This window comes from Hibiscus syriacus, unplaced genomic scaffold (assembly GCF_006381635.1).
Source record: "Hibiscus syriacus cultivar Baekdansim isolate YM2019G1 unplaced genomic scaffold, ASM638163v2 tig00111402_pilon, whole genome shotgun sequence".
NCBI classification, from domain to species: Eukaryota; Viridiplantae; Streptophyta; class Magnoliopsida; order Malvales; family Malvaceae; genus Hibiscus; species Hibiscus syriacus.
In genome coordinates this window covers 2,434,325-2,455,818 of record NW_024063082.1, presented here as the reverse complement: position 1 = coordinate 2,455,818, position 21,494 = coordinate 2,434,325, and the positions used below count along the sequence as shown (strand labels likewise).

General features: G+C 36.0%; 1 protein-coding gene and 1 pseudogene across 3 annotated transcripts; both read right to left on the bottom strand.

Moving 5' to 3' along the window:
* Positions 1–1,013: 1,013 nt before the first annotated feature.
* On the bottom strand, positions 1,014–2,602 carry LOC120162391 (annotated as a pseudogene).
* Positions 2,603–12,931: 10,329 nt separating this feature from the next.
* On the bottom strand, positions 12,932–20,925 carry LOC120162531 (serine/threonine-protein kinase TOUSLED-like). 3 transcript variants are annotated; one of them, XM_039172671.1, is made up of 16 exons: positions 20,532–20,925; positions 20,039–20,128; positions 19,609–19,815; positions 18,886–18,936; positions 18,535–18,642; positions 18,405–18,449; positions 17,405–17,517; positions 17,027–17,093; positions 16,814–16,880; positions 15,538–15,635; positions 15,246–15,425; positions 14,877–15,087; positions 14,453–14,717; positions 13,699–13,753; positions 13,330–13,491; positions 12,932–13,051 (listed from the first exon to the last, which is right to left on the bottom strand). In XM_039172671.1, the coding sequence occupies exons 1-16, from the start codon at positions 20,775–20,777 to the stop codon at positions 12,956–12,958; spliced, it is 2,061 nt and encodes a 686-aa protein (XP_039028602.1). In that variant the 5' UTR covers positions 20,778–20,925; the 3' UTR covers positions 12,932–12,955. The 3 variants fall into 3 exon arrangements, 2 of the variants coding, with proteins under 2 accessions (XP_039028602.1, XP_039028603.1); XM_039172672.1 differs by lacking the exon at positions 12,932–13,051 and adding an exon at positions 13,079–13,235 and having other exon boundaries at positions 13,329–13,491; XR_005519553.1 differs by lacking the exons at positions 12,932–13,051; positions 13,330–13,491; positions 13,699–13,753 and adding an exon at positions 14,200–14,310 and having other exon boundaries at positions 14,352–14,717.
* Positions 20,926–21,494: the final 569 nt, after the last annotated feature.

Genomic DNA, 21,494 nt, shown 5'->3' with positions numbered 1-21,494 from the left:
CACCGTAACCCTGATTATCCTCTTAGTGACCTTATCACCAACACCGACACCTGGGACGTGGCCAAGGTAAAGAACCTGGTCGATGATAATTTGGTTCGGGAGATCGTAGTCATACCTTCTCCTTGCATTGAAGCTGGCCTCGACCATCCTACTTGGAGCTGGGAGCAAACTGGTATTTGTACGGCTAAGTCAGCTTATCATGTGTTGAATCATGCCCACTGGGACGAGAGGGAACAGATTTGGAACATGGTGTGGGGTTTCAATGGCCCCCAGCGTGTTAGGAACTTTATTTGGTTGGTCCTCCATAACTATCTTATGACTAATGTGGAAAGGGCTAGGCGTGGCCTCACGATTGGCCCTGATTGTCCGCTGTGTGGAAATAGCGAAGAGACTATCATTCATATTCACTAGGATTGCACCACCGCTCGTATAACGTGGACGTAGATCACGCCACCGCACTTAACAGGGAGATTCTTTTCCCTTAACCTTTTTTTATTGGTTAAAAACTAACCTCAATAATTCTGCAGGGGCGGCGGTGACGCTTACCACTGGAGGCACCTCTTTGGAATCCTGCTATGGAGACTTTGGAAGCAACAATGCAGCTTTATGTTCAACGGCGAGACCAAACAGAAATTTTCTGCATCCACATGATCTCAAGCTTAAGATCTGTTTAAATAATATTAAGTTGTTTATCACTTAAATCAACATATTGATACTCTACCTTTTTATTTGTATTGTTTTAACACGCTGAGATGTTCTTTAGAATCTAATTTCTCATGTGACAAATTTCTTTACAAATGCAATCTCTCTGAGGATTTTTATTTTCAGAATAATTCCATTTTCCTAACTATAAATGATGTAAGAGAACAAAACTGAAACCGTTTATTACCATAAAAAAAACGTAGGTGTATAACCATACGGCCACGACACGGATACGACATTTACATCAAATGTTTTTCACCTAAACTTTATAGTAATGTCTTAGTTAGCTCGAATATCATATATATATTTGGTTAGCCAATTGCAACGATAACACTAGGGCCATTAACACCATCTGAAGATTTCACAGGTTTGGATTGTCCGGTTTCAGGTTTTTTCCGGCGACACGGTCGGCTCGACGGCTTTGAAGTTCACCATTGATTCGAGTTCATGAACGGACTCGGTGATTTCCTCAGTGTAGTTGATCACATCGATTAACAAAGAGACGACAGTAGCCACGGGTACAAGTTGCAAGAGGTCCATATTATCACCCCATAAGCCCGACGATTGGAGCAAAGAGTTCAAATTCTCGGCAGCCGATTTAGAGTTTTCGATGTGGACATGGGCTGCGTACGGTTTCACCATTGTTTTGATTGTCAATGCTAGTTCCTTCAACGCTCTGCCACACTCCAAGCTCATTTCCATGCACGTCTCTTGGATTTTACTTGGAATTTGTGGCTGTGCCTGTGGATTTAGGTGGCCATTAAGCATTTCGATTCGATATGCACATTGGCGCGTTAGAGCTCCGATCTTGAGGTATTGTTTCCATGGATGTTGGAACCGAAATTGACCATGCCCTGGTTCCCACCTTGCAAAATTAGCCAAGTTGTCTTCATTGTTTTTGGTATTAAGAACAGTTCTATATCCCTGTAAGAAGGGTTTATCTTGTTTGGACTCTCCATCCTCAGCCATGTCGAAGTACACATGTCCGAAGCCTTGTAGGAAACTGGCAAGCTTGTCCATGTTGGAAGCAATTAAGTTATGGAGTTCTTCACCAGCCCAGACAGGGAAAACCAATACGGAGATCATGATACAAGCACAACCACCTATGAGGATGGTCGCTAATCTCTGGTAAGCCAATTTCGATATCTCGTCGTACCGATATCCCGACACCGAAACGAAAGAGAATGTCAAGATGAATATCACCGATCCATAATCATATCTTGCCTTGATCGCGGGATAGAATCTTGCAAAAGTAAACACCACAGCTGCGATCGCAAACAAAGATTGTTTTTTTATTTCTGTTTGATCACAACCGGGAACAATGGGATATTGTATTTTGCGTCGGTTAAATTACCTTGGAGGAAGACAAAGAAGCCGAGTAGTATCGGTTCACCTATGCGTCCAAATTGATTAGCTAAATGGTGAGCGCCAACGGCTAGAGCAGCACCAAGCAGCGTTGCCAGTCCTCTCAGCACACCTTTCCCAATAGTAGCACCTGAGGACATAAACATACACACGATTTTATATTAGAAGCACGGGTTTTCTATTAAATTATATAATTTCGAGTGATAGCTTTGTTTGATTAATTTGAAATTGAGGCGAGAAAACGAAACTTACCCACAGAAAATTCAAAGACCAATACGACAGTTATTACAGCCCACATTGCGGAAACGCCGAAGCTGTCGTACAGTGGCTGGCAGTAATATAACAACGAGACCAAAGTGAGTGCAATCCCCACTTTTAGTGAATGAACAATTCTCCTCGGATCGTCTCGGCCGAGCTTTTTCATATTGCTAACGAATTCCGACACCCCGGTGTTTAGATTCTCGAAGAAGGCCTTAATCCGCAACCATCTACGGCCGAACCAACCTTGTTCGTGTTTCTCTTCATCTAAATCCATGGGTACAGCGTATCAAGAGACAAATGCAAAACATAACATGGCTTTTGCGCTCTATTTGTAAGCAAAAGTAGGAGGCAAGCATGAGTGGCACGTAACTACTGCTGGCCCTTATTATTTTCGGTACGGTAAAAAGTACAAAAGAAAGTTCAGGGAAAAACCATCCGAGTACTCAAGCTTTTTACTGTTTTGGGGTTTGTCCCATTTGAAACCAAGGTGCTCATACTTTTTGGCTGTTGTCTAGTACTACTATGCATCTGTAATGCTGATAGCCTATGCCTTTTGAACTACTCTAGTGGGGAAGCTATATAATGTTCCCCACTATTAGAGACTAGAAATGACTATCAAGTACTTGCAATGACACCCATTTATTCCGCAATAACACTCAGTTATCCGAATTTTATTCAAATTAGATCTAATACATTTTACAATGCAACCTGTTTTAATTTCGTGAAGAGATTCATGAATCGAAAGGTGTTATCAAAACTCTCGTAGCACTATTCTATACAATAATACATATATCTAAACCTTTTAGGTTTAACAATCTAGTCAAGAGAGAGTGTTTAGAATTTGAATACTTCTCTTATAACCTATCTTGTAATTTGCGTGCATGCATTTAGGGTTTGTGTGCGTTTAAGGTTTATTATTAATTTTATAACATATTAATTTAATGCCGTTTTATAAATTCATTGCATCACCCGATAAAATCTAAATTTTATGACATATTTAATCTAACATTCATATTTATTTGTGACATTCTTTTATGTTTGCAATTAAATTTTGTCAAGTAAGAATGTAAGATATGTCATTATGTTTTTTTTAGTAAAATTTTATTATAAGTGTATCTTAGCGTTATAAAGCGATTGTATATATTTGTATAAAAAAATTAATTCTTTAAACTTATTTAGGTGATATAATGTAATTAAATCTTATTTTTAATTTATATTTAAGTATATAAATTATAATTATATAAATTTAAATTTTGAAATAATATTAATCGTTATAAAAACAAAGGACGCTTAAATCCATCCAAACGCTTCCGTCCAAGATCAAGTCAAGCCCAAAGAGCTGGTGCGAAGAATAAAAAAAAAAGACAATCATTTTCGTAAGAGATTTAATGCAAAAATACGATACCACTTTATATAATGGCATTAATTAATCAATATTAGAAACAGTAGAGCTTGACAAAGCATGCCCTAAGCCTGACAAAGCATGCCCTAAGCCTGAACGTGGTTCAAGACGGTGGACCAGCTCCCTATGAACGTGGGTGATCCACATTACGACCCTCTATTTCCATTTGGATTTGGCTCGGCTACTAAACCTATCAAGCATGTTAAGCATTGCAGTAGGCAAAGCTTGAATCAAACAGAATATCGAAAAATATTTTCCATCAAGCGTGGATTACACATCACCTAAGCTTTCTTATAGCAAGTTCATAATAACTTTAACAAACTAACAGTTTCTAGAATAGTTTCCTAACAGCCTTGACACGTATGCGAGTTATATCCACTAGTTACAATCCAACTCCCATGTATGCCATGCATGAGCTACTAAACCATGTGGATAGCACCCTCAACTACCGTATGTATCTCGACAAAGCATAACTGAGAGATCATTGAAGGGTTGTTAATGTATTCTCATTATCAATCTTTTGAAATGAGAATTTTAATTCAAAATTTTGTGATCAAATAAAATGTGGATTTTTAGCTCAAGTTAATTTGCATTCACCACTTTTCGTTTTTGTCTTGTTCACGGGCCAATAATATATATATATATATATATATATATATATTATTTTGGTGAAATTCACCTTTTTGACTCTCCAACTTTACCAATTTAATCATTTTAGTCTTTAAAATTTTATTGTCTCTTTTGATTCCTGAATACTTATTTTTTTAATCAAATTAATCCAAACATAATAGAATATTATCATATTATTAAACGAAATCCAACTATTTTATTCTTATTGAAATATTGACAGCAGAATATGATGAAGGGTGTCAATTAACACTCCCAAATTTTCTAAAAAGAAATTCCTCTATATAAATTGTAAAAAGAAAAAAAAAGTACACAATTTTTAGAAAGATTTTGATACTCTTTAAAAAGAGATTGACTCAACTTTTTAATTTTTTTAAAAAATATTTAATAATAAAAAATATTTTAGAATGGTTTAACCATATTACACATTACAGACGCGAATATGAAGACTGCATAAGAATATTGTTCAACTATGTGTTGGATATATGAACTGCAAAACTACATCGTTAGTACTGACTGGAAATATAAACAGTAATAAAAAGGAACAAATTCGTAAACCGTGTCGTGGTAAAAATCACTGCCTTAGAAACGAATTCGCCCCGATGTGTGTAATCGCTGCAGTAGGCGGACTGTCCCCCGAGGTTAACACGGTCGCTCCGAATTCCGTACACCCGAAACCGGAGTGGACTGCTGGTGGTATTGCTCTTCTGATTGGAAAGCACTCAGAGAGAACTCATAGAGAGAACTGTAGAAAACACTTTTGTAAGTGAATTGTGAATGTTTGAGAGTGAGTTGAGAAGCTGAATATAGCCCTCTATTTATAGGCTAGAAATAGGGTTAAAATCATCCATAAAATTTCAGGATTAAATATCTTCTTTTGTAACAGCTGAAACGTCTAGATGAACCTGACTCAAAAAATAGTCCAGGTTCATTGCATCATTGTTCAGCTGTTATAACTCCCGAAATTATATCATGTAACCCATGGAATTAAATCAAATAACTCCTGTAACTCGTGATATTAACAGCTTGTCTCCTTTGTACAAAGCTGGAAATCAGTCCAGATACATCTTAACGTTTTTTATTTAATTTAGGAAAAGCTGTTTAATTTCTGATAACTCTCATAAACCAGCTGTTATCATTTGAAATTAAACAGTCCTCAGTAGCCTATAAATATCAGTTGAAATCTTTCACATTTTTCCATTTGTTTATTTCAAAGAGAAATTCTTCAAGAATTTTCTCTAAAAAGATAGTATCCGCACGGACGTGTCGAAGACAAGTATTACCACGACCATGACCACGACCACGAGCCGAGCCGAGCAGTGCCGAGTCGAGACGAGACGGACGAACGGCGGCGGCGGTGCGCGAGAGTCCCCCTTGTTCTCTATCACTCAACAAGGAAGTGAGAAAGCCAAGTCTTAAATACCATTCCCAATAGTGTTTCCAATACTATGTGGGATTGAACATTACCAACATTCCCCCACTAATGCGAAAGAAATCTTCTGAAACTCGAAAAAAAACTTTCCAGAAGAGCAATAGCGAGATTAGTTGCTTAAGCACTAGTGAACGTATCTGGAACTAGTACATAGTGATGATGAGCAATCATTCTCTTAGATAAGTGAAACTAGTATGAAACTTTCTAAGATCAGGGTAAACTCATAACACACAACTAACTCCTTCATCCACCTGAGTCCTCGATGTGTAAGATATATATATACAAAGTATATATTTGGCCATCTTACCTCAGGATTCTAGTAAGTGTGCTAGAAAAATGGCCCAACATTTTTCATAGAAGGCGGCTAACCCTTCTCACTTACATAGGTTATTTCATCAAGTTTATCTCAATATAAACCACCCTTTAAAAATGGATATGAAATAATTAAGAGCTTTTATAATAGCTCAACCTCACAAAGGGTATGATGACTTTCTTCAAGTTCATTATTAATGAACCACCCAAACTCTGGGCTAAGAAGTCATTAAGAATAAATATTCAACCTCAATTATCGATAAATTCAGTAAGTCCTTCTCACTAGAATCATCCAAATACTTGGATTTGAATTTATTAAGAGTTTAACAAACTCAACCTTTCTGTAGGTAAGTTCATCATTTCCTACCCACTCACTCTGGGTTATGAACTTATTAAGAATAAATATTCAGCCAAAATCGGTAAATTCATCAAGTCTTTCTCACTAAGACCACCCAAAGCCTGGGCTATGAATTTATTAAGAGCACTTAAGCTCATACTGGGCATGAACATTATTCGTCATAAGGATAGGCAGTAGGAATGTGCACTATGAGTCTTTCCATGGTTTCGTTTCACCACATGGAACTTAGATAACTAAGTTGGGTATCCACCATGAATTCCTCAACCAATGGACTTTAGACCCATCCCCCTCGACAAATCTAGGACCATCTTCCGACTTAACCCTTTGGTAAGTGGATCTGCTAGGTTCCTTTCCGACTTCACATACTCTAAAGAGAGCACTCCATTCTTTATTAAGTGTCTAACATATTCATGTCTTATGCGAATGTGTCTTTTCTTACCATTGTAAGCTTGGTTCTTAGCCACACATATCGCAGCTTGTGAATCACACAATAATGAAATTGGAGGAGTCGGTCTTCCCCACAACGAAATATCTGCTAACAAACTTTTGAGCCACTCGACTTCTTGCCCAGCTAGGTCAAGAGCTATAAACTCTGACTCCATAGTAGAACGAGCAATACAAGTCTGCTTTGATGATTTCCACGAGATTGCTGCTCCACCCAAAGTAAAAACATACCATCTCGTAGAGCTTACCTCATCATTATCAGAAACCCAGTTGGCATCACAATATCTTTCCAGTACCGCAGGAAAGCCAACAAACTCAAGTTTCCAATCCAAAGTACCCTTAAGATACTTCAGTAAGCGTTTAAGAGCAATCTAGTGCTCACCACTAGGATTATGAGTATGTCTACTCAGTCTACTCACAGCATAAGCAATATCAGGCCGAGTATAGTTCATTAAGAATATTAAGCTTCCGATTAACTTAGCATATTCAGTTTGGGAAACGCTACTTCCTTTATTCCTAACTAGATGTATGCTAGGGTCATAAGGAGTTCGAACAGGGACGACATCAAAACTGTCAAATTTCTTTAGCACTCTCTCTATATAATGTGCTTGACATAAAGAAAATCCCTTCTCAGTTTTGGTAACTTTGACTCCTAAGATTACATCTACTTCTCCCAAATCTGTCATCTCAAACTTAGTGGACAAGAAATTTTTAACTTTGTTAATGGACTCAATGTTAGAACTGAAAATCAACATGTCATCAACATAAAGACTTATGATAACACATTCAGTGTCAAACATCTTCGAATACACACAAACATCCGAACCATTCACAACAAAACCAAAACTAAGAATAGTTTTATCAAATTTCTCATACCACTGTTTAGGAGCCTGCTTAAGTCCATATAGTGACTTTTTGAGTCTACAGACTTTGCCTTCCATACCAGGTGCTTCAAAACCTAGTGGCTGCTCCATGTAAATCTCCTCATCTAGATCTTCATTCAAGAAAGCAGTCTTAACATCCATTTGATGTACATGCAACTTATGAATAGAGGCTAGTGCAAATAATGCACGAATCGTTGAGATTTTTGTAACGGGAGAATATGTATCAAAGTAGTCTATACCAAACCTTTGAATGAACCCTTTGACGACTAACCTTGCCTTGTACCGCTGAATCGAACCATCTGGCCTTAGTTTCTTCCGGAAGACCCATTTGTTGGAGATTGGTTTGAATCCCTTAGGCAAGTCAACTAATTCCCAAGTATGATTAGACATTATCGATTCTAGTTTATCATTAACAGCGCTTTTCCAAAAACTAGCATCGATAGATCTTATAGCTTCTTCAAAAGTTTTAGGATCCTCATCTAACAGAAAAATTTGAGCTATAGGATCTGAAATGGAGTCTAAATCATTTATCTCAGAAATAAAGGAAGTAATAAAGTTTGGTCCAAAAGAGGTTTCAACTCTTTGCCTTTTACTTCTTCTAGGATCGAAATCAATTTATTCAAAAGACCTATCAGGATTACTAGAAGAAGTGGATGTAATATATTCTATTTGTGTTTCAATATTCATTCTCGGTTCCTTTAATGGAAAAGTATTTTCAAAGAAAACAACATCCCTTTACTCGCAAATAGAATAATCTTGTAAAAGCATGAATCTGTATGCAGCACTATTCGCAGCATACCCTATAAACACTGCATCAACAGTTTTAGGTTCGATGGTGGACTTCTTAAAGTCTGGCAAACCCACTTTGGCCAGACACCCCCATACTTTCAGGTATTGTAAATTAGGAGCGTATCCTTTCCATAATTCATATGGGGTAGAATCTAATTTCTTATGAGGAACTCGGTTCAAGATATGAGTTGCCGATAGAATGGCTTCCCCCCACATGTTATCAGATAACCCTAAACTTATTAGTAAAGAATTCATCATCTCTTTTAAAGTTCTATTTTTCCTTTCGGCTATACCATTCTGTTGAGGAAAATAGGAGGCTGGAGTTTCATGAATTATGACATTCTTTTCACAAATATCTTTTAAGAAATTAGATCCATATTCACCACCTCTATCAGATCTAACCCGTTTGATTCTCCTATCTAACTGATTTTCTACTTCTGCCTTACAAATAAGAAAGAAGTTTCCAGCTTCATCTTTAGTTCTTAGGAGATAAACTTTTTTATATCTTGAATAATCATCTACAAAAGTTATGTAGTAGTGTTTTCCTCCTTTACTTTTAGTGTTTCTAAAATCTGCTAGATCAGTATGAATGAGTTCTAACAGTTCAGTCTTTCTATTAGAAATAATCTTAAAGTGAGGTCTAGTATGCTTAGCTTCTACACAAATCTCACATTTGTTAAAGCTAGTTGTGTCTAGTTTAGGCAAAACATTCATATTTATTAATTTCTTTAAAGCATGAATATTCACATGTCATAATCTAGCATGCCACATATTAATGGATTCAACAATATAAGCAGAAGTGGTAGCTTTATTTTCATTAAATTGAGTTTCTATGACAAATAAACCATTGCTTAAAAACCCTTTCCCCACATAATCACCATTTCGGGAAAGTACAAGTTTATCTACCTCAAAAACTAACTTAATGCCTACCTTATTCAGAAGCCCACCACTTATCAAATTTCTACGCAAGGCAGGTACATACAGAACATTATTTAAAGCCAGAGTTTTACCAGAAGTCAGCTTGAGTAAAACCTTGCCTTTGCCTAGCACTTCAGAACTGCTAGAGTTCCCCATGTACACACGTTCACCAGTGTTCCCATCCTCGAACTCGGTGAAAAACTCCTTCCTTGCACAGAAATGCTTTGAAGCGCCAGTGTCAACTACCCATTCTGAAATGTTCTCCACCAGATTAACTTCTGAGACCACCGCATCAATGATCTCATCATCTTCTTCTACAACGTGCATCTGTGGCTTGTTGTCATTCTAGCGGTCTGATCGGTGTTGGCATTGGTAAGCTTTATGGCCGGGTAAACCGCATACATAACACTTGAACGTCTTTCCTTCAGGTTTGGCCTTTCCTGACTTCTTGAAGTTGGTAGCCTTCTGTGGTTTCGTCTTCTTGTCTTGATTCCCACGTTTCATGATCTTCTTAAATTTAGACTCAACCAAGTTAGCTTTAAAATATAAATTACTCATAGAATTAGTAAGCTTATCTTTTAAACGATTGGCTTCTTCAATCTTCATATGGGCCACAAGTTCTTCAAGCGAAATGTCTCTCTTCTTATGCTTAAGAGAGTTGCGGTAGTCAGACCAGGACTTGGGCAGCTTCTTAATGAGTACATTGGCTTACAACACCTCACACATTTGCATCCCTTCAGCGATGATTTCAGCGACTAAGTTCTCATAGTCATGGACTTGATCCATTATTGGCTTGTCGTCTGTCATCTGGAATTTGAGCCATTCGCCAACAACGTACTTCTTGATGCCCGCATCTTCCGCACCATACTTTTTGTCGAGAGTGTCCCATATTGCCTTGGCACTCCTTTCTTTTAGGAACATATCAAATAGTTTATTTGACATGTGGCTGAGTAGATTTCCTCGCACCGTCTTGTTGTCTTTCTCGTAGGTAGCAAGAGCGGCGACGGCGGTTGCTAAGGCATCATCATTGAGGACCACATCCGCATCATTACCGGCAGCTGGGGTTGGCGGCATTGTAGGTGGTGGCTTGAGCAGCACGTAGTCAAGATCAAGCTGCTCGAAGAATATCAGGATTCTTTGGGGTCACCTTCTATAATTCTTTCCATCAAGTGCATCGAGCTTGGAAAGATCGGGGATTAGTTTGCTTAAAGGTGTTGTCATGATTGTAGTATATGGAATTCGTTTCTAAATTGTTGGATATATGAACTGCAAAACTATACCGTTAGTACTGAATGGAAATATAAACAGTAATAAAAAGGAACAAATTCGTAAACCGTGTCGTGGTAAAAATCACTGCCTTAGAAACGAATTCGCCCCGATGTGTGTAATCGCTGCAGTAGGCGGACCGTCCCCCGAGGTTAACACGGTCGTTCCGAATTCCGTACACCCGAAACCGGAGTGGACTGCTGGTGGTATTGCTCTTCTGATTGGAAAGCACTCAGAGAGAACTCACAGAGAGAACTGTAGAAAACACTTTTGTAAGTGAATTGTGAATGTTTGAGAGTAAGTTGAGAAGCTGAATATAACCCTCTATTTATAGGCTAGAAATAGGGTTAAAATCGTCCATAAAATTTCAGGATTAAATCTCTTCTTTTGTAACAGCTGAAACGTCTAGATGAACCTGACTCAAAAATAGTCCAGGTTCATTGTATCATTGTTCAGCTGTTATAACTCCCAAAATTATATCATGTAACCCATGGAATTAAATCAAATAACTCCTGTAACTCCTGATATTAACATCTTGTCTCCTCTGTACAAAGCTGGAAATAAGTCCAGAAACATCTTAACGTTTTTGATTTAATTTAGGAAAAGCTGTTTAATTTCTGATAACTCTCATAAACCAGTTGTTATCATTTGAAATTAAACAGTCCTCGGCAGCCTATAAATATCAGTTGAAATCTTTCACATTTTTCCATTTGTTTCTTTCAAAGAGAAATTCCTCAAGAATTTTCTCTAAAAAGATAGTATCTGCGCGGACGTGTGTATTACCACGACTACGACCACGAGCCGAGCCATGCCGAGACGAGACGGACGGACGGCGGCGGCGGTGCACGAGAGTCCCCCTTGTTCTCTATCACTCAACAAGGAAGTGGGAAAGCCAAGTCTTAAATACCATTCCCAATAGTGTTTCCAATACTATGTGAGATTGAGCATTACCAACACTATGTATTTATTTATTTATACATGCATTGTATTTTATCTTTATTTTTAATTTTCTAATTGCCGGAGGTATTCCACGGAAGTTACTCTCAACCTGGAGTTGGGGGCAGCCTACTACCCTACCTCCCTTTACCCCATTACATATGAGAATAGGGTTTTGTTGTTGTGGTTGTATACATTAATTTATCGAATCCTAATATTATACATTAATTTATAACTTTATTTATATACTGTAATTTAAATCTATGATATCGTAATTTAAAATTTATAGGTACACCGCCAGTTGACAGTAGTTAATGAATCAGCCTATAGATTTACCAAAGACTCTTATCTTTTCCTTTTTATGATAGCCCTTATTTTCTAGTTCGAGCTACTGCTGCTTTAATAAACGAAGAATGGATTATCCTCTTCCAATGTGAAATGAATGAATCAGCAGCCTATAGATTTACCAAAGACTTGATAGAGATCTTTGCGGCACCCTATAGCCAAATCATATCTTCCTGATGTAATGGTTTATACCTTCATTTTTTTTAAATAACTAATAAGATATACTGATAAAATCCACCCTTGACGTTTGAGAGAATTCATTTTAATATTATGTCTGTGCCTTCACATTTGAGAATTTCTTTTACATTATGTTTATCAATAACATAGAAATTAACATAACTATTCTCTTAAATATTAAGGAAGAATTTTGATATTATGATTTCTAATAATAATAAAATGATTATTTTCAGTTTTTATGTGATAAAAAAGATAGTTTTCTAACCCCATATATATATATATATATATATAACAGAAAAGGATAAAATAACCTCGGTTTAACAGCACCTGCAATTCCGTCAAATTTGATCAGTTTGACAAAAGAAGCACAAGTTGGAGGACCATAAAGGAAGTAATAAAAATTCAAGGGCTAAATGAAAAAACTAAGTTGGGGGGCTTAAAAGGACATGCTGCCTTGTTTTCATTATGAATTTAAATAGCTCTGTATGATATTAAACTGTTTCATAAACAAAAAACTCGAAACTAATTTCTGAGGTTAAACAAACAGAAGCAGGGCATATATATATATATATATATATATATATATATATATATATATATATATATATATATATAATCACAAAACCTTTACAATCTGTACAAAATTCCATGTGGTTTATTTCAAAAGAATTGGAAGCAAATGCTGCATCCCACGCCCTGCTCTTTTCTTTTTTGGCTTTCTGTGACATGTACAGTTTCTACTTCTTTGAATACGTAAGATACGGATCCTGTGCTATTGTCAAAACATCTGGCCTTTCCGCTTGATTATATGTTAGGCATCGACGAATCAAATCCTGCACGGTTAGATATCCGATTACATCATTGTTAAGCAACCGAAAGTTCTACGCATTTATTGTCTTTCCATGATAGTTATTGGATTACCACTAAAGAGGAAGTATTTTCTGGGAAAAAATATTCTCTACAATGAACAATTGAACATCAAGTCGAAGTCTGAAACACCTGTAATTAATAATTTAACTCCGCTTTTGACGTTTAATGGCACAATGGTGAGTTGTGACATCCATCAAGACAAAATATGCAATAACAAGCACCAATATATGACAGAACTAACCTTTGCCTCATTGGAGACAGTAGGCCTTGATGGGAATTCAACTCTACGAGCTTTAATAATTGTGTCTTCACGCAATATTCGTTCTTGAGTCTGGTCATGCCCGAAGGGGCGTCTACCAAAAAGCATTTGGTAAAGTAGAACACCAACTGACCAAACATCCACCTGTTTTTAATGGAAGACTACATCAAAAGAAAAATTGAAGACACAAATAACAAACCATTTGCATGGTGCATAGTCGGATAACTTTTAGGCATGAACTTTACATGGTATTGAAACCATCTGCTGCTAATCAAGTTGCACATATGGCCTCGATTTCAATTAGCAAGGAAAAAAAGTGAGAAGGAAGAGATTGGTGATGGTGTCACCTACCTTTGATGAAATCAGAGGCGTTCTGCTAAGCTCAAAGCATTCAGGGGGCAAGTACCTGAAATCACGAAACAAAAATCAACAGTGTTGCACATTAAAAGAAATGAGATATGACCACACACTAGAACAGAACAAAATTGAAAGAATAGGTTATATCCAAACACAGAAATTAGTCACCTACTAATTCAAAAGCAATACAGAGACAAAGGAGGGAAAATATTAAATAAGACTGCATACAATCATTAGAGTAGAATAACAAATCTGTCGATATGGAAAGAAAGCATGTTTTCACACCAACTAAACACCGATATAAACTAAACCCAGTTTCAGGGACCTATGTAGAATGCACTATTTTTAAACATAAAATACATAGCGCAAAGTATAAAAATCAGAGAGAAATTTCTTTCTGATAATTCATCCTTACAAGGAAATATACAAAATTGTGCTCAGGACATTTATATTATATATGTGACATAAACAATCATATTTCCGATAATATTTCAAATTGTATGCTCATTTCTACAGTATTAAATTCAACAAAATTCAGCACAATAGTTTTTTTTTTACTGAAGTCCTCAAAGGTTAGATTTACTATTCAACAGGCATTCATTACTACTTTCAAGTTCGAAATATGAAGTGTAAAGAGGTAATATTTTGCAGATAACTGGCATAAGATAAGAGGAAATTGCAGCAAAACTGGGTGAAAAAACAGCAGAGGTAGACATTTTCAATGAAGGGCATTAAACTGCATACTTACCAATATGTTCCAGCACCCTGGGATGTAAGTTCCATACCCTGGGATCCAACATCATCCTCCACGATTTTGCTAAGACCAAAATCAGTCACTTTTGCTGTACCTAACTCATCAAAAAGAACATTGCCAGGCTTCAGATCATAATGGATAATCTTCTGTGCTCTTTTGTTCAAGTTTACAAGGCCTTGAAATATTTGAACTATGATAATCCTAGCTTCTTTCTCAGGCAATACTGGCGTTGCCTTCAAAACAGCATCAAGGTCTTTGCCTGGAAGCAATAAAAGAAATCAGAAGAAGAAATGAAATTAAATATGCACGGTCGATCTATCAAACCATTATCCAGACAGAATTTGTAGGTCTTTCTACCAAGAAACCAAATCCGAAAAGGCTCCCATCCCATAAATAAATTGTGGTTGAGTTAGTTTACCGCTACAGTACTCTAAGACGGTGCAGAAAGCATTCTGATCAATCTCAAAAATGTCCCAAAGCCGAACAATGTGATGGTGCACCAATGTCTTGTGAATGTTGTACTCTCGAATTGCATGTCGTATGTAACTTTGCTTCTTATCCTCACTCCACTGAGCATTCAGACCATGAAGTTTACATGCAACATATCTATGCTCTACCAAGTCATAAGCCTGCCGGAAATTTCTAACTTCAAATCACTGCAAAAAGATATATTTTCACAATTGCCAATTTTGGCAAAGGATTTCCAGACTTTTAATGTATCTACTAGGTTGTTTTTAAACATGCTTAGCAAAATATTTCAAAAATATAAACTTCCCAGAGTTCTGACCTTATAAACCTCACTGAATCCACCTTTGCCAAGAAGATTTAAAAGGGCATATCTATTATTCAGTATTTGAAAATTGTTAAAACGGGATCCATCCTCATCTCGGATGCGCTTCATTTCACGTATAAGCCTTCCCTTATCTAGTTCATAGCGATCTCTTTCACGGAGAAGGCTTTCCTCCTCCTAAAGAAAAATCATAACTCAATCATGGTGGATTGCAAGGGAAAAAATCAACATAACCATTATTCTCTTTAATAGTATCAGATAAGGCAAAATCTTGTAGAGATAAACTTACACGTTTAATAGAGGCTAGACGTGATTTGTATATCTCATCCTGGATTAGAATATCTTCTTCTTGTGCACTAGATTCTGCATCACTAGCATCACCCTTGTCTTCAAACAAAAGAAAAGTTGTGATTTGCTTATTACTTAGAAGTATACACCTTTACAATCTTATTTGTCTGAGTTGTGCTGGATGTGTGTGTGCACGCGTGCATGCTACAGTATTTGTTTATGTTCCATTACCGAAGAGTCTGCTCATTAACGTGTGTGTGTGTGTGTGTGAAAGTTAGGTGCATATTCCAGTAGATGTTAGGTGCAAGTAACTGTCAGACATCACTACTCACAACTCACCAATGCCAGCTCAACAAGTCAACTTTAGGTCAAAATCTTTTCAACATGCATCTTGTGCAAAGAATTACTAAAAGAGACTACAGTGCGAGCGTTAAATCTACAGCCAGACTCCTGATTAGCACATAATTCTCTAATGAGTTGGCTCAAAATATCACATCATTTATGTACTCTTTTCCTCCATCCACTAGAGGGTCCTTGCCTTAGGGCAGTGGACTTCTTAGAGGGAGGTTTTTAATGAGGCATCCTATTCCTATCAAAAAAAAATATCACATCATTTACAAAATTGAAGCTTACTGGCTGCCAACATGCAATAAAAAGTTTTATAGAACATGGCATCCATTTCATCATCTGATGGCTAACCAAAAACTTATTTACTTCTTTGGAATTGAATCATAAGATATTAGTAAAATAGTGGTCCGCTACAAAGATCCCGATTAATCTTTAAAAAATTTGATTTCTCTTCATTTTGGGTAAGTGCTATCTAATTACTGATATCTGATATCAACACTGATTTCATGTAATTATAGTTCTAACTTATTTTCATTTCAATTTAAAATTACATTTATCAGTGATATGCTAACTTTTCTTTAACAGATCGACTCTCAAAAGGTTTATATCTCATTACTTTAAGAGTAGCTCCTTGCCTCATAAAAGGTAAAAGATCTCCTTGTCTAATGCTTATACTTTTGTTGTTTATCATGATGGTAGTTGATCTCACGTGCACTCCACTTAAAAACTATATATGCAAGCATTTTAAACATACTGCTTTAAACAGAAACTCACATCCTTGAGTTATACTATTTCTGATTCCAAAACAAATGAAACATACTTAATATATATGCCTAAATCTATTCCATATAATATCCGAACTTGAACTAACAAAGAGAGTACAAACAATAGGAATTCTTAAACCCTTTATCACAGAAATTATGCATTACCAGGATGTCGCTTCTTCAACAGTTTCCTCTGTCGTTCAACAGCCTCCTTAACTTCCAACAATTGTCTCTAAAAGAAAATGAAAGGGTGACGTATTAAAAAATAAATAAAATAATCATGTGAGTACACTAAGAAAAGAAGAATCCTTGGGCCTAAATTGTTACATTAACTTTTCCTTTTATGATTGCATAGACAATATAGAAAGAATAACATACAAGATGAGCATTTAGATCTTTAAGCGCTTGCCCATCCTCCCACATCTCAGATATGACTGTTCCAGCTCTGAAGACAAAAGAGAACATGGGGTAAATTCATTAATCAAGAGACACAATGAGTTGTAACATTGTGGTACAAAATTTACATGAATGATGCACATAATAACTTTCCTCCCACTTATGTAGAGAGAATTATGAGAAATATTGCATTTATATGATTCGCGAAAACACTCTTTCCTCCCACATATTAATTATTACTACCAAAGAATTATGGACAACATCGTAACTTTCTCTCTCAGACTAAGCATCGGGTCACGCATGAGGAGTCCGTTTCAACAACATAAACTAAATATGGGAAACAATTTAATCTTTATATACCTGATTACTCCCACATTTCCGAGTCTCAAGGAATCCTGCCGCACTTTCATCCTAGCTTCTTGTCTCTCAGCTTTCGAAACAGCTATCAACAGATCAGATATCATTTTTGTTCTCTGAACCACGATTAAATAAGAAGCCCAGAATTAAAACCAAGACCATAAATTGTTATCAAGCAGACTTAATAAACATTCCTTTTCTAGGACTTTATTTTCATTTTCCCCTTTAGGTATGGATGACATATTTATAAAGTTTGATATTCTGCCTTTGTGAAACGAACAACATTTTTAGAAGTTCAATTATGCGCTTAAAGTTAACAGTCCACAAAAATATTACAGGAACAAGCCTCCTTGGAAGACACATGGTGTACGGAAATATAAGCAACTTCGAAAATCAGAATGAAAAAAAAGAACAAGCCCCCATTATAGCTAATAAAAAAATTTAGGTCCTTTAGTTTCCATTACTGCATAACTAGTAAGTTCTATCAGAAAAAATTAAATTATGTTGGACGAAAGTCTTTTTTTTTGGAAATATTGCCTAAGAACATAAATTCCATTTATCAAAGGCCTTCTAGTGAAGAAATCCTGTTCACTACAGTTTGAGTCTACAAGATTTAGCTGCTTTTGTATTCAAACGGAATAACAGAAGGATGTGAAAACCATATACAGTCACCATTCCATCTAAAATATGTTAATTGTATCTGAAAATTAGTAAAAGTGGTGTAGTTGTTTCTGAGCATAAATAAAAATTAAAAAAGAAAAAAAGGATCCCTTCCCGGATTTAGTTAAAGGAATGAATAGAAAGTTGATATATTTCTTACTTAAAAGCATTTTTTTCTCCCTCGCCCTCCTTGAGGAGGTAAAACAAAATGAGGAAAATCTCGTTCATCTAAAATCTACACTATATATGTACTAGAGGTGTGATATAAGCTCATATCAATGGCTATTGACTAAGGTTCGAACTTTCAGTATATTGAGATCCATCAACTAAGTGTAATAAACACCTTTGGCTTCATTTGCTGGTCAGAATCTTTAATATCTTTCAATTCCTGCCAAATTACAATAAACAATAAAAGGTAAGTAGCAAGTAAATAAAGAAGTATGCGCCATATATTAGCAGAGGCCTTAAAAAACCTTTTCTAGTTGCCGAAAAAGATTTTGATAGTCAGAGGCTTGTTGACGACATTTCCGTAGGTCATCCTCCAATGCTACAACTTTTGCACGTAAAGATGTTACCTCATCCTAGGTTAGGTTGCCAACCAAAAGAATTAGAACTGAGTTATAAAAATCTGTCGTGCCTCTGAGGAAAATTACACAAGTATATATTTTAGAAAAGAAAAATTAATTGGCTGCAAAAGCAAATCAAAGTCCTTTTTCCTCCACATTCCTGAACTAAAAAAAATAAAAAACCAGTTTTATTGCCTGAAAATTGAGAACCAAATTTAAATAGTTAAAATGAAGACAAAATTTTATGAAGATACAGACCTCTAGTGAGATGCGCTGATCAGTCTGGAACTGCTCTTTGGGCCTACTATCCTGAGATATGAATACAAACAGCAAACTGCCTAAGAGTGTATGTGATATGATTTATATAACTAATTTGGTATAATAAAAATTAAAAACTATGTAATTTTGCCAACTGGTCTGGTATGCCATAAAGGAAGAAAACAAAATTTTCTTTTTGTTTTCCTAGTTTTCCTCTATTTGTTTCAAAATTTAAGAAAGGAAAAGCTCTTCCTAAATTGTCTTTCTCGATAAACCAGTTAAATGTAGAAGGAAAAAAGAAAATGGAACACTTGGACACTGGAATCTTACAGGTTAAATATCCAGTACAAAGTACACATTTTTTATTATCAATAGAAGCCTTACTTTTTTTACCTTTCCACATATGTCTCCTCCCTCATTAACAGTGTACACTCAAAGCACAATATAAAGGACTCCAGAAAATTAGTTTAAACACTGAAACAGAAAAAATGCTACCGATTTCCTTGAGATTAGTTTATTTTCCCTTCTGTGTTTCACATTTACTTTTTAAACTTTATAATTTTCACCTGTACCCCAAGCTTAGCCCATACACTAAAATGAACGGCCCAACATGCCAAAATGGCTGCTAGAGAATAATATAAAGAGCATTCTTGGTGCTAGCGACTTTTACTATTAGAAGGGAGAGAATCAAAAGCATAACACCCAGTGGTAGTAAAGGGACACCTTATGGAAAGAGGTCTCGAGATGACCATTTGAAGGTGTTACAATTGAACTAGATATTTGTTGTCTTATCTGATCGTTAGATCTAGATCCACGGCCTTTGCCGGAAACAGAATTGCCCCTTCCACGACCTTGTTTTCTTCTATTTCCTTCGGAACTTGCCTTGGACTCCACAGGTTCAACAATCTTTTGCCCGCCTTCAGTAACTGTCTGACCAATTTTCAAAAAAAAAAAAAAGATTATATAAATAAGCCTTTTCCAGAGAGCTAAAAAGGAGAAGTTAAAGTGAAGAGAAATAAATAGAGACGATATGTGAAGCTATCCAACAAACTGCTTCAGAAAAAATGTAAACAAATAACCTTGAAGAACTCAAAAGGAAAGAGATGGCTTCCAAGCCTCCAAAAAGAAAAAGCCTCATGAATCATAAACCTACCTCAACATGTTCAAAAACTGACAAGTTATCATCTCCTTGGACTTTCTGGCGCTTCAGTGTGTTGGCTTGTATTAAAAACTCACCTCCATTCTGGCATCATGTGACATGTAAGATGACATTAATTAAGTTCTTAAAACTTAAATCATAACGATGAACTAAACAAGTCAAGTTTACATAGAAATGGCACAAAAGGCAACTTCAATTAGGAAAAACACAGTTACCAAATCGAATATTTTATCTGTTTCAATGAACAACCATGCATTTCTACCAGGTATGCTGTATGGCAACACAAAGTAAGCCGATGGTAGGCTAACCACTACTTTCCAAAAGCAATAAACAATTACCATAACAACATAAAAATCCCAATTGTTCCTCCTAGAAGTAACGTGTTGCTGGGAAATGTGCCCCAAAACCAAAAAGTTAGACTTTCTATTATTCCGCAATTGAAACTTAGAGGGAAAAAAATACCAAAAGAATTGTAAGGGCATTTTACCTCATCGTCGGAATCACTTGAACCAGAAGGCTCCGACAAGTTCTCAACAGAAACGAATTTCGAAGCTGACGATAGAGAAGGCCAAGGCAGCTGTTGCTGCTGGGTTTGCGAGGGTTGCTGAGAAGCAGTGGCTGAAGAGGTCTTGCCTACCAAGCGAGCTTCGAGCTTCGCAATCTTGGTGGGCAAAGAATGGTCCGATTGGTTTGAGGAATTAGAAGAGAAATGTAAGAACATATCATCCGACATTGCGATCAAAACCCAAAAAAAGAAAGAAAAAAAAAAGTGATCAGATCATTAAGGGGAAAAGGACATAAAACCTATAAAAAAGGGTTTTGAGGGGATAGAATCAAAGAAGAAATAAGGCCTGGGAGGGAGGTTTTTGGGAAGTTTTAAAATTGGGGCCAATGGAAAAGAAAGAAATACAGTAGACTTTTGCAATGGGAATGTTAGATTTGGGGATTAGGTTCATGATTTGGACACTGACATTAAAATAAGGTGAGTAATTAAAGTGGAGAAAATAAAATAAAATAAAATAAAACAAGATTGAATAAAGAAAAACAACAGGCAATGAGATGAGCTCGTGGGAAATAAAATAGTTTCTTTTTGTCTATATAAACACTAGTATTAGATTCATTCATTAATTAATGTATATTAAATATTATATACAGGATAGGTCGGATTTTCGTTGACTTGAACCTGAGTAATATATCCTTTCATCTATCACTGGACCAAATTTTTAAGAGGTTTCATTCAACTTGATCCAATTTTTTTTTATTTATAAAAATTGACTTCTGGCCCAAGTCGATACATATATATATATATATATTTTTTTTTTCATTTTTATTCGATAAACTACGACCTAACTTAAAAAAATATATAAATAAAATGATAGTATTATAATTATCTCTAAATATATAAAAAATAATTATAATATTATTTTAGGTCGGTTTAGAAACATTTCAC

Excerpts from the sequence above, each read along its gene's own strand:
- LOC120162531 (XM_039172671.1), bottom strand. The coding sequence starts at position 20,777 with ATGTCGGATGATATGTTCTTACATTTCTCTTCTAATTCCTCAAACCAA. Across the intron at positions 20,129-20,531 it reads CAAGTGATTCCGACGATGAG|AATGGAGGTGAGTTTTTAAT; the intron begins GTAAAATGCCCT and ends ACATGATGCCAG. Across the intron at positions 14,718-14,876 it reads CGTCTTAGAGTACTGTAGCG|GCAAAGACCTTGATGCTGTT; the intron begins GTAAACTAACTC and ends TATTGCTTCCAG.